Below are 17,557 nucleotides of genomic sequence, written 5' to 3'. Positions count from 1 at the left end.
GACCTGAAACCTCGTTAAGGAATCTGGATGTCTTTGGCTAATTCTTTGGCTAATTAGGACACACAGTATGATAGTTTCTGTGGCATGGCCATTCCTGCTGCAGTAGAGCTATCAAGATGAAACAAACAGGAGCCTTTTGTGCTGTTGAGATGATGGTTTATGCAGTGGAAGTGCACATATTTGGGAGTTCTTGGTCTGAGGAGGGCAGGCTTAAGCTCTGGAGAAGGAGCTCTGCCATCTTGGAGCTTACGTCTTGTTTATATAAACACTGTTAGGACAGGAATACTGATTTAAAGTTTGAGTTCTGCTGCTGCACTGCTTATAACTGTGTCCTTTGGCAAGTTACTTTTAATTTCTCTGAAGCTCAGTTTCCACTTTTATAGAGTTAGTGTGCCTATCAAGTAGTAATTTTTGTTTATATAATGAGAGGTAAGAGATGTCTCTGGGACACATAGCTGGATAACTACTGTCATTATTATCATTTTCATTATTGGTGAATCAGTAATGGGGCTTTTTATCCCTCAGCCCCATCTTTCCCCTTGTCTTGGGCTCAGGGGCAAGATAGCACTTGTTCAGTTGCTCAGTCACATCCAACTCTTTGTGACCCCATGGACTGATGCACGCCAGGCTTCCCTGTCCTTCACTGTCTCCTAGAGTTTGCTTAAATTCATGTCCATTGAATGAGTGATGCAGTATGCAGATAGCACTGGCCTTGCTTGTTCTCTTTGTTTTGCACAGAGTAGGAAGAAGGATCAATTAGGCACTGTGGGAGGACACTTTCCCATTTCAGGTTTTTTGGCAGATTTTACTTTCTGTTTTACCACAAATTCTAACATAGACCCTAAACTTCACTGTTTAAAATCTTTTGCTGCATTTGTCTTTGGACCTTGGCATTTCCCCACTTGAAAGTTCAACTCTACATATAAAAGACTCTCATCTCAGGTTAGTGCGTGGTTTCTGGCCTTGAAGCTATCTTCATAAATCTTGAGTACTTGGCTGTTGAGTGCTTTGTCATTTTGGGACTTTCAAGAATGTATTTTTATTTTCAGTGGTCACTGTCTCCTCCTTTTCTTCCTCTTCTTCTTCCCTTCATTTGTCCATCTTCTTGGACTTTGCAGCCCTCTGCCCCAAAACTTTTCTCAAACTTCCTGCCCTATACTTTCTTTGGCCCCAAAACCTTTTATGCTTACTTGGTTCTATGTCTTTAGGACTTTCCAAAGCCTGCTTTTCTGTAAGAGACCAGCCCAAGGGAGTGGATGGGTCCCCTCAGTATAGCTTGTGTTGTTGTTCAGTCGCCCAGTTGGGTCCCACTCTTTGCAGCTCCATGGAGTGCAGCACGCCAGGACAGGGAAGCGTGTCCTTCACTATCTCACTATCTCAAACTCATGTCCACTGAGTTGATGATCCATACAACCATCTCATTCTCTGTCGCCCCCTTCTCCTCCTGCCCTCAATCTTTCCCAGCATCAAGGTCTTTTCCAGTTAGTCGGCTCTTAGCATCAGATGGCCAAAGGATTAGAGCTTCAGCTTCAGCTCTTCCAATGAATATTCAAGGTTATTTTCCTTTAGCATTGACTAGTTTGATCTCCCTGCTTTCCAAAGGACTCTCAAGAGTCTTTTCCAATCCCACAGTTCGAAAGCATCAAGTCTTTGGCGCTCAGCGTTCTTTATGGTCCAGTTGTCACAACCATACATGACTATTGGAAAAACCATAGTGTTGACTATATGGACCTTTCTCAGCAAAGTGATGTCTCTGCTTTTTAATCTGCTGTTTAGGTTTGTCATAGCTTTTCTTCCTTGGAGCAAGTGTCTTTTAATTTCATGGCTGCAGACACTGTCCGCAGTGATTTTGGAGCCCAAGAATAATAAAGTCTGTCACTGTTGCCATTTTTCCCCTTTCTATTTGCCATGAAGTGATGGGGCCAGACGCCATGATCTTAATTTTTTGTATATTGAGTTTTAAGTCACCCTTTTCACTCTCCTCTTTGACCTTCATCAATAGGCTCTTTAGTTCCACTTCACTTTCTGCTGTTAGAGTGGTGTCATCTGGATATCTGAGGTTATTAATATTTCTCCCTGCAATCTTGATTCCAGCTTGTGCTTCATCCAGACCAGCATTTCATATGATATACTCTGAATATGTTAAATAAGCAGGGTGACAATATACAGCCTAGACATACTCCTTTCCCAATTTTGAACCAACCCATTGTTCTGTGTCCAGTTCTAACTTGCTTCTTGACCTGTGTACAGATTTCTGAGGAGGCAGGCAAGTCTGTCTGGTATCCCCATCTCTTCCAGAGCTTCTTGTGATCCACACAGTCAAAGGCTTTAGTGTAGTCAGTGAAGCAGAAATAGATGTTTTTCTGGGATTCCCTTGTTTTTTCTATAATCAAGTGGATGTTGGTAATTTTGTTTCTGGTTCCTGTGCCTGTTTTAAATCTAGCTTGTACATCTACACTTAAGGCTTCCCTGGTGGCTTAGTTGGTAAATAGTCTGTTGCAATGCGGGTGACCTGGGTTTGATCCCTGGGTTGGGAAAGTCCCCTGGAGAAGGAAATGGCAACTCACTCCAGAATTCTTGCCTGGAGAATTCCATGGACAGAGGAGCCTGGTGGGCTCCAGTCCATGGGGTCACGAAGAGTCGGACCGACTGAGTGACTAACTTTACTTTTGTACATTTGGAAGTTCTTGTTTCACATACTGTTGAAGCCTAGCTTGAAGATTTTGAGCATTACCTTGCCTAGCATGTGAGGTAAGCGCAATTGTGCAGTAGTTGTAACATTTTGGCCTTGCGCTTCTTTGGGATTGGAATGAAAACTGACCTTTTCGAGCCCTGTGGCCACTGCTGAGTTTTCCAAATTTGCTGGTATATTGAGTACAGCATCATCTTTAAATGATTTTAAATAGCTCATCTGGAATTCCATAACCTCCTCTAGCTTTGTTTATAGTAATGCTTCCTAAGACCCACTTGACTGCACACTTGAGGAAGCTTGTGAGGGTCAGTTAATCATTGGGTAGAGAAATGGAGTCTTGTCCAAATGGAGAAAAGTAGTCTTGTCCAGATGGAATTTTATCCCTCTCTGTTTCTGGTGATGAGGGCCAGTGGGGAGGGTTGGCTCCTGCAGTGGACGTATACGTCTGAAACAAACATGAAGATAAAATTAACCTAGTAAAATAAATGTGTTCTACATTAAAGTCCTGTCATTTTAGCTAAAGTTAACATGGGTTCAGTTCAGTTCAGTTGTTCAGTCATGTTTGACTCTGTGACCCCATGGATTGTAGCACGCCAGGCTTCCCTGTGCATCACCAACTCGTGGAGCTTGCTCAAACTCATGTCCATCAAGTCGGTGATGCCATCCAACCATCTCATCCTCTGTCGTCCCCTTCTCCTCCTGCCTTCAGTCTTCCCTAGCAAGTAGAATAAATGTATTCTACATTAAAGTTCTTTCGTTTCCCCTAAAGTTAACTTGGTTAAGTGTAGATTTGAAAGCTCTGCTGGCATGCAAATGGCAGTGGGGCTAGATGTAAAGCAAAGAGGTTATGGTCCCTCTGGATGTGACTCTATGGCAAGTATTCTTATAAAGACCCAACAGTTTTCACCATCCTCTTTGCTTGTCCTGTCTCTGGAAAACATAAGGTCTTGGCCATGGTAAAAATCTGTCAGAGTCTCTTCAGGAAGATTTTATTAATATATTTAGGTATGCTTGTTGTCACACTCTTTTTTTGTTCAGATCTTGGAAAGCTGATGGATGGCAGTGGCCAAATCACTATGTAGAAGACTGATGGATTTGGTTACATAAAAATAAAAACAATTCTAAAAGATCATTCACAGGATTCGCAAGCAAGCAAAAAGCTAGACTAAGATATTTGCATCAAATATAACAAAAAATTATCTATTCTATACATTCTACAGAATGTTTAACAGTACACCTGGCCTCCACTTACTAGATACTAGTAGCTATGTCCCAGTTGTGATGACCAAAAGTGTCTTCAGACATTGCCAGATATCCCCTGGAAGAAAAAAAAAATCACTCCTCACTGAGAGCCACTGCTTTAAAGCGTCATGGATGTGATGTGAACATGAATGCAGAATGTGGATGAACATTTAAACTGAAAGAGCCACCTCAAAAATTTTTGTGTTTGTGTACCTAGCTCTATACCATTGAGGCAACTTGACATTCTGGCAGCTATTTCTATTATTTTTCTTTTTTGCCCTTTAACTGTTGAATTCTCTGGTTTTGTGTTTTCTTATTGTTTATATTTCTGTTTTTCTCCAGCTTATCTAAAGTATTTGTTGATTGAGGCGTCTTAAGAAAATTCCTTAAACAGAAGGTTTTCTACTTGTCTTTCCAAACTCCTTGTAGGCCTGCCTTCTCATTTGCAGGACAGCTTGTCTGGCTTATTCATTCTCTGTGGGAAATTAATTGATGCTAAGATCTGACATTGTTCTAACCTGAGTGCCAGTGAATGTTTCCTGTCCCTTCTCCCTTCTACTTGCATGTGGTATTTTTCTCTCTATCTTAGGGAATTCCATGGTGGTCCTTTGGCTAAGACTCCACACTTTCACTGCTGAAGGTGCAGGTTCAGTCCCTGGTTGGGGAGCTAAGACCCATACAATCCTAGTAAGTTGGCTGTGGCTGAGCTGTCTAGTATAATCACCACTGCTGCTGCTGCTAAGTCGCTTCAGTCGTGTCCGACTCTGTGCGACCCCAAAGACGGCAGCCCACCAGGCTCCCCCGTCCCTGGGATTCTCCAGGCAAGAACACTGGAGTGGGTTGCCATTTCCTTTTCCAGTGCATGAAAGTGAAAAGTGAAGGTGAAGTCGCTCAGTCGTGTCCGACTCTTAGCAACCCCATGGACTGCAGCCCACCAGGCTCCTTCGTCCATGGGATTTTCCAGGCAGTGATCACCACTAGCCAAACTTAAATTTGATACAAATGGAGGTTCAGTTTCTGTATCTGCACTAGTTACATTTTAAAAATAATTTTATTTATTTATTTATGGTTGCATCTTTGTTGCTGTGGGCTTTTCTCTAGTTACTGCAAGTGGGGGCTACTCTAGTTGCTGTGTGGGGGCTTCTCGTTGTGCTGGCTTGTCTTGTTGTGGAGCACAGGCTCTAGGGTGCACTGGCTGCAGCAGTTGTGGCTCCCAGGATCTAGAGCACAGGCTCAGTAGCTGTGGCACACAGGCTTAGTTGCCTCGTGGCACATGGAATCTTCCCGGACCAGGGATCACACCCGTGTCTCCTGCATTAACAGTTGGGTTCTTTACCACTGAGTCCCCAGGGAAGACTTGCACTTGTCACATTTTAAGTGCTTAGTATCCTGTGACTAGTGACGAATGTATTGGACAAGACAGATGTAGGATATTTCCATCATTGTAGAAAGGTTCTGTTGGATAGTGCTGGACTAAAAGATAGATACTGTAATGCATGTCAAAGAAATGCTTCTTCTATTTTTTTCCTCCCTAGTATTCTGATGTTTTTGATAGTCAGTTTCGGTGGTCCCCCTCTCCAGAGGGTGGTTCAGAATCTTAATGACTGTAAATGAAGGTGGATGAGGATTTGAAAAGTGATTAAGTGATGAGTTTTTGTAATGTTTGGATATAATTGTACTCTGACTTTCCTGTGCAGGAAACAGTGTCTGTGTCCTGTGTTGTTTGTATGCTTGACATGACTTGGCTGCTTTCTCTTTTTCTAGGTGCTTAGAAATGGCACTTGTGGGGCTCATCTCTGCCTGAGAATCGGCACTGGAAGAGCTGACTCTGATCCTGGGCTCCTTCTGTTGACAAGCCTTAACTTCCAACCACTTCAGTCCCCAAGCTGCTCTTTTTCTCTTAATGATGGGTATTGGTAAGAACACTACGTCCAAATCCATGGAGGCTGGAAGTTCAGCTGAAGGCAAATATGAAGATGAAGCGAAGCACCCGTCTTTCTTTACTCTTCCGGTAACAGCATTCACTGTCTTCCTTTCTTAAGTCACTCTAAAGTAGTTTCTGCATTGAATAGGATTGACATAAATACTCCTGTTCTCAGCGAAGGTTAAGGTGATTGAAGAGCAAATGCTTTTCACACAGGATAGTCTTTGGGAACCCTGTTCTCTGACAGTGGTTATGGCCTGCTCTCTGCCTAGAGTCACCTGATGGGATTAACTCCAAGAAGGAAGCATGCCCTGCTGTGAACACTGTAAAACTGGCTCAATGTTTACTGTGTACTAGAGGATGTTGAAGGCTTAATTTTATCTCCAAAAATGTGTTTTTATGAAATAATCTGTGACCCAAGTTCAGACTTGTATTTCAAGGTGGGAGGATGAATGAATGCATCCATTGTTTGGGACCCAAATGTCCATGACTTAGTATTATGGTAATAGCATCCAAGATAGAGATATTTTTCCTGGAAAAGTGATATCAGATAAGTCAGATAAGGTTGATGGTACACATTCATTATATTCAGTGCTAATATTTTTTTTCAGCTGTAGGATTATGACTTGATGTGTGTAAAGATACCTAAACTGTTGGTTTAAAAAAGAAAAAAGCTCTTTAGAGGGATCTTGCCTCTTTTTTCCCCTTAATATTAGAAATGGTAATGTCAAGAATACCATTCTAGGATTCTTTAAAACAGGGTCCTGGAATTTGCCTCACTGCAAATACCCAGTAAGAAAGATACAAACACAGCATCTTTAAGTACATTGGTTGACCAAATCTACAGTTATGTTTTGATTTTTACTCTGTGAAATCAGAGAGATGTTCCACTGATTTTGTAAGTGGTATTACTTGTTTTCTTTCTTCAAAGTAAAATTTTCTGTTATACCGAAGGCTTATCTAGAGGAAGAGAGAAATCAGGTTTCCAGGCTTATCTAGAGGAAGAGAGAAATCAGGTTTCCAGGTTTAAACTAGAGCATCTTTGAAAACTGACAAGGAAAGTTCATGCCTGGGTTTTGACTTGTCTCTCCTGCACCATTTGCTCAGCAGACCATTCACTCTTACCTTGCTCTACGTGAGAGACGAAAACTTCAGTTCTCTTGAGTCTGCTTTGTCGTTATGGTCTAGGGTTTAGGCTTATTTTAGCATTCAGATTGTGATAGTGCACAATTAGCGGTTAGATTCACCAATATATGTTATCAGTTTTCATAGTCACTATTGTTTTTTGTATCCCTCTTCTTCTCTTTGTTCACTTGTCTTTTAAACCACACCAAGGGTCTATGAATGGTCACTACCTTTGTGTTTGCACTTCTGAAAATAACTGTATTTTGCTCTGAACTCTTGAATGGACTTCTGTTAACTATACAGTACAGCTTCCCATTCTGTCTCCATTTTTCTTTAACTACTTTCTTACAATTTGTAAGTCTTTTTCTAGTGCTTCCTTCTGGCTGGATTCTCCGGTGTTATTTCCCAGTTTATTAATTCTTTGTGTACAGTTGTGTGTTTATGTTGAACTTTTATTGCCATGATTGTATTTCTTATTTCTAAAGTTACTATTCAGTTTATATCTGCCTGTTTTTGGTTCTTAATTTCTTATATGTATGTGTTTTAAAATGTTTGTGCATTTTAAAATGTACAAATGACCCTAATGTACTATTTTTCTCGTTGTTCTAGTATACTTTCAGCTGGTGTGAAATCCTCTTGTTTCTTTTGATATTTTCTTCTCTCTCCCTGCCACTGCCTGCTTCTCTCTCTATAAGAGTTTTGCCTTTTTCTGGATCCAGTCCAGAACCTGGTCTTACAGTGGGAGGTCTTCCTGTCTTCCCCCAGTGGTGCAGACCATGGCATGAAGGAGTGAGGAGACCTGCTGGCCCTTGTGCACTGAGCCTGGTTCTGGTCCTCCCCTTGTGCGGGGACCCCTGAGCCCCTGTTTCCCCATGGAAGTTGCCTGACTAAGGTCTTCTGGGCCCAGAGCTTCTTGGGTCCCAACGTCCACCCATTCATTGTTTTATGTTTCTTGTATTCTAAAAGACTTGTCAGTTTCTAGCCTTGCCTGTTTGGAGGTTTTCCAAATGCCATTGTTTTTTTAGGGGTGCGGTTGGGAAGGAGTATTCCTCAAAGTGTTAATTTCCAGATTCATTTTCACCAGGAGTACAAGTACATGGGAGCTGGGAATATGGATATACTATGTAGTTAGACATAAAAATAATGTGGATATAAAGTTAATTTAACACTCGAGCCGTTTCATTTAGAGATGTTATGGAATTTTTACTTTATTCTTTGGCTGTAAAAGTTAAGCATTAAAAAGGGAGAAGAAAAAGAGGAGTGATAGAGTTGAAATCAATGGGATTGAGCTACTGGGACGAATGTGACATATCACGGGGAGAAGCTGTAAAAATCAGCACATGAGCCCCCAGGATGACTTAGAACAGGGATGCCAAGAAGTGTGTTAACATGGGCTCCCTTAGAGCTTGTAAGAAAATAGAAGATGAAATAAAAGAATGAAAACAAAAGCTTATCCAAAAATGTTTATGAAGAACTAGTTCACGTGTTGTAATTTGAGGTTGTAGAAAGTTTTGTTAGAAAATATTTTGTAATATAATAAAAATAGGAACAGTATGCCGCCCTTATTTAATCACTAGTTAAATTACTTGCCCTAAGAAAACTTAAAAAATAAGGTAAAAGACCATTTGAAAATATTTATTATTTTTATTTATTTGGCTGTGCTGGTTCTTGTTGTGCATGGGGGATCTTTGATTTCCGTTGCAGCATGCTAACTCTTAGTTGCATCACGTGGGATCTAGTTCCCTGACAAGGGGGATCAAGCCTGGCTCTTGCATTGAGAATGTGGAATCTTAGCCAATGGAGCACCCTAGTGGGATTTTGAATCTCGTTTTGAATGACTTGTTGTTGATAGGGCAGAGGTAGGGGGTTAGGTTAGAGCTGGTCCCTTTCTGATACCCAGTTGGTAGGATTATTTTGGTCACTGCCTCTCTGCTCTTAGGACATGGATCTGTCTTTCCTTCCTCATTCAGGGACCACAGGGTCTGCACACTAATTTCATAGAATCTGATAGTCTTAGAGTTGAAAGTGGCTTTAGAACTTTCGTAGTGGTTCTGTGGGAAGGTGAAATGTAGGGCTTTGCCCAAAGCATCTAGCTAACATGATGTGTTAAGTAAAGTTTATCAGTTGGATCATACAGGCTCTTGTCCCCAAGGAGTTCACAGCCAGGTGAGCAAGACAGGGGCTGCACATGCATTGATCATCTGAGTTTCATTGATGTTCCTGGGGATAGTCTTCGAAATAAAGAGTTGGGAATGGTGGTGCTTTAACTGCTGTAGTTGATGCTCCAATGGGAGTAGTGGTGAAAAATGATACTCAGTTTTGTTTCTTACAGCTACTTGTCATTGTTAGCATCTGACTGACTTTGTGGTTCTGGTTGTGTTTTTGTTTCCTTTTCCCTATAATGTGGCCCCTCGGTGCATTTGAGAAATGGTGTTTTGGATTATAGGGTTAGTCCTCCTAAGAGAATCTCTAAGCCAGTTTCGAATATAGGTGATTTTTTTTCTTCTGACTATATCCTCTCATAGAAAATGTGATTGCATTAGAAAAAGACAGGTGTGGGTAGAGGCAGGAGGTGTTGAGATGCGGAGAGGACCCTTGGCTATGTTGGTCCCTGGATGCAGTGGCAGCTGAAATGGATCCTGAAGTGAAAGGAGGCAGTGTCAGAACATGTCGGGATAGTGCAGGGGAAGGGAGCAGTCTGAGGCAAGTCAGGGGTAGAAGAATAAACATGTGGAGGATGGTGTTAGAGCGGTAGGCTGGAAGCTGAGAATCTGGGTAGTTCCTGAATGATTGGCTAAAAAGTATAGAAGTTTGTAGTCTATCAGTAAAAAGCTCTCCAAGAGTTTTGACCAGGGGAATAACCTAAAAGGTTGCACTTTATAACACACTGGAGTTGGGCACAATTAGAGAGAAATGTCATTTTAGTCAACTCTGGCTGCTGTAACAATTTACCATAGGCTGGGTGACTTAAGAGTTTCCCTGGTGGCTCAGACAGTAAAGAATCCTCCTGCAATGCAGGAAGCCTGGGTTTGATCCCTGGGTTGGGAAGATACTCTGGAGAAAGAAATGGCTACCCACTCCAGTATTCTTACCTGAAGAATTCCATGGACAGAGGAGCCTGACTGGCTATAGTCCATGGGGTCTTAAAGAGTCAGATACAACTGAGCGACTAACACTTCCACAGACATTTATTTCTTACAGTTCTGTTGGAGTCAGGGAAGAACAAGATCAAGGTACCAGCAGATTTGGTTCTTGATGAGGACTCTTCTTGGCTTGCAGACAGCTGCCTTCTCACAGGATCCTGACAAGACTGAGAGAAGAAGCTCTGCTGTCTCTTCTTATAAGAATACCAAGCCTGTTATGGGGGTTCTACCCTTATGACCTTATCTACATTGAGTTACCTTTCAAAGGCCCTACATTCTAATCATGTTGGGAGTTAAGGCTTCAACATAATGAATTTTGGGGGGACAAAACATTCAGTCCATAAAACATATCTGTTGTAGTTCTCATTTAGCAAGTATTTATTGAACACATTCTGTTTTAGAGGTGGCCCATATCTATGCATAAAACCTTCTAACTTTTTGCCCTCAAGTGGACGGAGGAGCCTGGTAGGCTGCAGTCCATGGAGTCGCGAAGAGTCAGACACGACTGAGTGACTTCACTTTCCCTTTTCACTTTCATGCATTGGAGAAGGGAATGGCAACCCACTCCAGTGTTCTTGCCTGGAGAATCCCAGGGACGGGGGACCCTAGTGGGCTGCTGTCTATGGGGTCACACAGAGTCGGACACGACTGAAGCAACTTAGCAGCAGCAGCAGCAGTGAGTGAGCAGGAGCAGTGAGTAGACAGTAGAGTGAGCACTGCAGCAGGAATTCCTAGAGCATACAGTTGGAGCCCACTGGAAGGGCCCTGGACTCTTTTGGGGAAAAGAGTTGGTTGGGGTGAGGACAGGTTAGGACAGGGAGAGTTGGGGAGGCTTCAGAGATACCAAAGGCTTAAGTGTGGGTAAGTGCAGTAGGAATGGAGGTGAGGCTGATAGAAGAGATGCTGAGGAGATTTTGAGAGCTGAGAGAGAGGAGAACATTAAGGGTGACATTTAGATTTATTTAAAGGAAACTGGTTGTGTGACGGTACCTTTGCAGAAAAGAAGTACAGGGAAAATCATAGGTTTGGAGGATGGGGGAAGATAGAAGATAATGGGCTGCATTTGAGAAATTGTGGACTTGAGATGCTGATGAAATTCCTGCAGACACTGGGGCTGTGGAACTTGAAGCACAGAGAGGCAGGAGTGTAATAATAAAAGTTCTTTTAAAGACATGGGGCTGAGGTGGCTGAATCCAAAGAGAGCTGGCATGGGAAGAAAGGAGAGTTGAGAATCTCACTGTTGGAGACGCCTGCCTGTGGGCGTCTGAGAGCACTGGGACAAGGACATCACTGCCTGCTGGGGCCTTTCTTCATCATGGCTTTCCAAAATGTGAACGTTGAAAAGTAACCAATAGGGCAGCTCTGTATTTGTTTTTTTCTCTAGATCTGTGCCACCTTTAGGTTCTCTAGCTCTTGTGCTACTAGCACAGTAGCTGCTAGCCCTGTCTGGCTGTTTAAATGCAAATTAATTAAAATTAGATAAAATATAAATCCAGTCTCTCAGTTGGACTAGTCAACTTTCTTTTTTTTTTTTAATTTGCCGGCTGATTCAAGGCCTTCCTAGACTCTAAAATTCAGGCTCTTATTTCCTTGTTTGCTTTGGAGTTAGAAGTTGGGCCTCAGGCTGGCTAAGACATCCAGAGGCCAGTGTTCTGGAGTGCAGGGAGGTGGGACAGTGGGAACAGAGCTGGCTGTTACTCAGAACCAGGTTTGGTGATGGTCTCAGGAGTGGGTTGCTGGGGGTACAGGTGTTCAGGGTCTCGGGGCATCCTATGTTAGATAATTGCTTCCTCAAATGTTACAAGTGCTGATTTTTTAAAGAACAATTCCTATGGAAGGAAATAAATAAAAATCTTATTTTATTATTTTCTTAAATAAAACAAAGGCTCATGATAATAATGAGAGAAAGAATAAGCCATACATAGAGGTGGAATAATGAATAAATCACGTTAAGATCAAGAGACATGCAAAGCCCCAAGGTTCATAGAAATTAGGTCATATGTTCAGAATTGATATTAAATAGGAGAAAGATAGTAAAAGAGCTTATCCGTATCCTAGGGGAATCTTGTTAAGCAAGTTTGTGTGCTTTTAGGAAATGTGTAAGGAATGAATGCAGAGCAGCACGAAATCAGAACCAGAATAAAACAGAAGTCTTAAAGAACTACCGTACACTAAGGACACTGGCCAGGAAGCAGAGCCAGGAAGAGGTTTACTCTGCCGTTCCCCTCTGTTGGTAGCTCCTGTATCTTCTGAACCTGGAAGGGCATCCAAGGAAAACTAAGTAAATAGCTTGAACTTAACTGTTGGCATAGAGTGATGATCCAGTCTAATGTTTCTGCTGAGCCCTTAAGTTTTTGTTTTTTCTCCTTCTAACAGCCTCTGTGAGAATATCTGAGTCTCTTCTCTTGGATGCCAAGAATAGATCATTCAGTCTGGAGATATTAAGGGGATGGATTGAGGAGTAGCTTTATTACGTTCAATTTTATCAAAGAATAGGAAAAATATTCCTCAGTGTTCATACCAATCTGTTATTTCAGATTTCCTTGGTATATTTTCTTTAGAGCCATATAATGTTAAGAATCCATGATGCCCCAACCCAGTTGGGGTGTGAGATATTAAAAAAAAAAGTGTGTGTGTGTGTGTATACACACACATATATATATATAGGTCTTTGCCCCTGGTTCCTGGCACAGAGCTCCTGAACCCCTTGTAATTTCCTAAGTGAAAAGTACACTAGGAGCATCATGTTCTAATAAGATGACTCTGGGTGGGCTTCTGGATGGCTCCTGGTTGGAGACTGGTCATCAAGAAGACCAAGCCATGATTTGAAGCTTGGAAATTTCAGCCTCATACCTCATCCTCTGGAGAGAGGAGAGTTGCTGGAAATGGAGTTAATGATTGATCATGTGTACTTGAGAAAGTCTCCATACAATCCAATAGTAGAGAACTTGGAGAATTCCCAGGTTGGTGAAAATCTTCACACCAATAGGATCATGCACCCTAGCTCCACAGGGACTGAGGCTCCTGGGCTAGACCTTGCTCTCTCTATCTCTTTATCTGGCTGTTTATCTCTATCCTTTATTATATCCTTTAATAAACTGGTAGACACGAGTGTTTCCCTGAGTTCTGTGACCTCTAGCAAATTAATCAAACCTGAGGAGGGGATTGTGGGAACCTCCAATTTGTAGATAAATTGGGCAGAAGTTGTGGGTAAGGCTTGGATTACTGCTTGGGATTGACGTCAGAAGTAGCAGGGGGAGCAGTCATGTGGGATTGAGCCCTTAACGTGTGTGGTCTGACACTATCTAGCTAGACTGTCAGAGTTGAGTTAAATTGCAGAACCCTGGCTGATTTCACAGAGAAAAATCCTCTCACATTTGGTGGCAGCAGCGTCAGAAGTGAAGTATTCTGTGTGAGCAGTAAAGGAGACACAGGAAAGACGTGTGGGCTGGAGCTGTTCCCTGCTTGTTGGCAGTGTGGAGATGGTATGTAAAGCCAAGGGATTAGATGATATCTCCTAGGGATAGATGCCCCTAAGAGAGAAAGCACGTCTGAGGACCCTGCACTGAAGAGATGTGGTGTTGGAAGTATGGAAGCTGAGGAGGACCAGCAATAGGGAGAAGTAAGGAGTGGTAGCTTAGGTTGGAGGGAGACCTCAAGAGAGGTCAATGTTTGAGCGGGAGAATGATATCCTCCTTGGTATGTGGAAGCAGCCAGTGAGGAAGGCATTGCAAAAGGAAGCTGGATGAAGAGTAAGGATGGATGACTTGATTTAGCCAGGTGAGCACCAGAGAGGACAGTGAAGGTTTGTGCGAGAGTGACTGTAGTGATGTGCCATGGTCCCAAGACAGGGTGAAGAGGGAATTAAGGCTGATGCCTCATGGGCTCTGAGGCATAAGATGTTGAAAAGGCATTTGGGCTTGGCAAAAGCTGAGGGCTTGGCAGTCCTGCTGAGGTCAGGAAACTGGGAATTAGGGTCCTTGGAATTAGGTCCTAAGATGGAATTAGGGTCCATCAAGATGGGTAGATCATAAACAGGCAGCTTTGAGAGGTGCTAAAGGTACAGATGTGACCAAATTTGGTGTTGTCTTAGGTGTGGGTGGTGAGGTATACAATAGAAAGTCAGGAATGACTTGAGGAGGTTGGGATAGGCCACCTGGGTGTATGGTGGCACCTTTTGGTGAAGTAAGAGACACACAGACAGGACACAGGGTGCTTTTTTCATTTTTAAGATGGTGTGAGGAAGTAATGAATTGATAGAGCAGAATCTTTAATTCTGTGTTCTTTCATTATGCTTTGTGTTCATACACAGTCAGGAAAGTTGTGATTGATTCCTTTGCATCTGAGGTCTTTTCCTCATACATGTTGATACATCTCCCCTTTATGCTCACAAGGGTCCTGGTTTGGTTGATATCTGGTCACTTTAATTACAACAAAAAGTCATGTATTAATTTCAGTTGTTCAGTCACTAAGTTGTGTCCTACTCTTTGCAACCTCTTGAACTGCAGCGTGCCAGGCTTCCCTGTCCTTTACGATCTCCTGGAGTTTCCTCAAACGCATGTGCATTGAGTCAGTGATGCCATCCAACCATCTCATCCTCTGTTGCCCCCTTCTCCTTTTGCCTTTAGTCTTTCCCAGCATCAGGGTTTTTTCCAATGAGTTGGCTCTAGCCATCAGGTGGCCAGAGTATTGGAGCTTCAGCATCAGTCCTTCCAGTGAATAGTCAGGATTGATTTCCTTTAGGATTGACTGGTTTGATCTCTGTGCTGTTCAAGGGACTCTCTTCTCCAGTACCACAGTTTGAAAGCATCAGTTCTTTGGTGCTCATACATCTTTATGGTCCAACTCTCACATCCATACATGACTGCTGGAAAAACTGTAGCTTTGACTATACAGACCTTTGTTGGCAAAGTGATGTTTGCTTTTTAATCCGCTGTCTAGCTTTGTCATAGTTTTTCTTCCAAGGAGCAAGCATCTTTTAATTTCATGGCTGCAGTCACCATCCACAGTGATTTTGGAGCCCAAGAAGATAAAGTCTGTCACTGTTTCCATTTTTTACCCCCTTCTATTTGTCATGAAGTGAAGGACCAGATACCATAATCTTAGTTTTTTTGAATGTTGAGTTTTAAGTCAGCTTTTTCACTTTCCTCTTTCACTTTCATCAAGAGGCTTTTAGTTCTTCTTCACTTTCTGCCATTAAAGTGGTATCATCTGCATATCTGAGGTTATTGATGTTTCTCCCAGCAGTCTCCAGCTTATGAGTCATGCAGCCAGGCATTTTGCATGATGTACTCTGCATGTCAGTTAAATAAGCGGGGTGACAATATGCAGCATTGACGTACTCCTTTTTGAGATTTTGAACCAGTTCATTGTTCCATGTCCAGTTCTACCTGTTGCTTTTGTCCTGTACACATTTCTCAGGAGACAGGTAAGGTGGTCTGGTATTTCCATCTCTTTAAGAATTTTCCAGAGTTTGTTGTGATCCACACAGTTAAAGGCTTTGGCGTAGTCAATAAAGCAGAAGTAGATGTTTTTTGGAATTCCCTTGCTTTTTCTGTGATCCAGCATATGTGGGCAATTTGATCTCTGGTTCCGCTGCCTTTTCTAAATCTAACTTATACATCTGGAAGTTCTTGGTTTATGTACTGCTGCAACCTAGCTTGAAAGATTTTTCACTTGGACAGCAAGGAGATTATACCAGTCAATTCTAAAAGAAATCAACCCTGAATATTTATTGAAAGGACCGATGCTAGAACTGAAGCTCTGATACTTTGGTCACCTGATGCAAAGAGCTGATTCATTGGAAAATTTGGAGTTTGGAGCATGGTTGGAGCATGGTTCTTTCTAGTAGTGAGAGTTTCATGTTGTGGACTTACACTTGGCTGGGAGATATATCCTGCTGACAACTAGTTTTGTAGACAAAGAAATGTCACAAACCCAGTTGTCTTGTGTAAAAAGCTATAGCATGACTTAAAGATAGTTTTAAAAGCAATTCTTTATTTGAATTAAGACTATCTTATCCTGTAAGAATTATATACTAGTGAGTTGAGATTTTTTTGGAATACTTTGAAACTAGCCTTATACTTGGGTTATATAATCTGTATGATCTTGAATAAGAAATTAAAATTTTCTATGGCCTTATTTCCTCGACTGGAGAAGTAGGTGGATTGAAATCTCTCTGGACTACCTTAGCGAAGCCATGCTGCTCAGATCTTTAGTCTTTTTAAATTCTTCCCTGTTATAAAAATAAATTGTCCCTATTGTGGAAAATTACCAAAATATGTAAAGAGAAAAAGAGGGTAAAAATGGCTCCATTGATTAAAGGCAATCACTGTTACTATTTTGGTATACTGGTGTATGCCTTTTATATTAGCCCTTTTAAAAAGCATAGACGTCTACAAACAACACCTGAATGTGTACTGATTATAAAAGATCCAGGACTTCCCTGATGGTCCAGTGGTTGGGAATCTGTTTGCCAGTGCAGGGGACAGGTTCGATTCCTAGTCTGGGAAGATCTCACCTGCCTTGGGGCAGTTAAGCCTGTTGCACTGCAACTACTGAGTTCATGCTCCCTAGAACCCATGCTCTGCAACAAGAGAAGCCACTGCAGTGACAGACCTGCACACCACAGCTAGAGGAGGCCTGCATGCCGCAGCGAAGACCCAGCACAGCCACAGGGAAAAAAAGATCCAGATCCTTCTGGATCCCAGTCCAGAAGGGTTGGGAATGAAAAGTGCCTGTCATTACTTCTTGCCCTGAGGGCAACCTGTTAGTGATTTTGACTTTCCTGGATCCTTTCCCAAACATTTTGGACAGATAGAGAGGGTATTAAAAAAAATTTTTTTTTTTTAGCATAATCCAGTTAATTGTAGGCTTGCACTTGTGACTTTTAACACTTGTGACTTAAAAAAAAAAAACACAACAGTATTTCTTGGACTTGTTTCCTCGTCGGTACATCAGTTTTATGCTTTTATGTTTTATTTTATTTTATCATTTATTTATTTTTGACTGTGCTGGGTCTTCGTTGCTGTGTGGGCTTTCTCTTTGTCAAGTAGGGTCTTTTCTCTAGTTGCGGTGCACAGGATTCTCATTGCAGTGGCTTTTCTTGTTGCAGTGCTCTAAGGTGTGCAGGCTCAGTAGTTGCAGCACAACAGGCTTAGTTGCCCCGCAGCACATGGGATCTTCTCAGACCAGGGATCAAACCCATGTCCCCTGCACTGACAGGCAGGCTCCTAACCACTGGACCACCAGGAAAGTCTGTTTTATTCTTTAAAATGGCTGAATATTGGGAATTCCTTAGCTGTCCAGTGCTTTGGATTTGCCACTTTCACTGCTATTGGCCAGATTCAAGCCCTGGTTGCGGAACTAAGATCCTGCAAACCATGCAGCATAGCCAAAAAAAAATTTTTTTAATGGCTGAATGCTATTCTT

General features: G+C 42.1%; 1 protein-coding gene across 3 annotated transcripts in view; it reads left to right on the top strand.

Annotated features, from left to right (window-relative positions):
* Positions 1-17,557, top strand: part of SLC23A2 (solute carrier family 23 member 2) — a 139,682-nt gene that overhangs the window by 47,873 nt on the left and 74,252 nt on the right. For 2 of the 3 annotated variants that reach the window (XM_043882955.1, XM_043882957.1), the window contains exon 3: positions 5,699-5,945. In XM_043882955.1, coding sequence (XP_043738890.1) covers positions 5,838-5,945 — 108 coding nt within the window. In that variant the 5' untranslated portion in view covers positions 5,699-5,837. Of the gene's footprint in view, positions 1-2,589; positions 2,611-5,698; positions 5,946-17,557 lie in introns of those variants that run through there. The other variant, XM_043882958.1, reaches the window with a different exon arrangement.

The sequence above is a fragment of the Cervus elaphus genome, chromosome 23, assembly GCF_910594005.1.
Source record: "Cervus elaphus chromosome 23, mCerEla1.1, whole genome shotgun sequence".
Classification (NCBI taxonomy): domain Eukaryota; kingdom Metazoa; phylum Chordata; class Mammalia; order Artiodactyla; family Cervidae; genus Cervus; species Cervus elaphus.
Note: the sequence above shows the minus strand (reverse complement) of the source record. Positions and strands in the feature narration are given on the sequence as shown.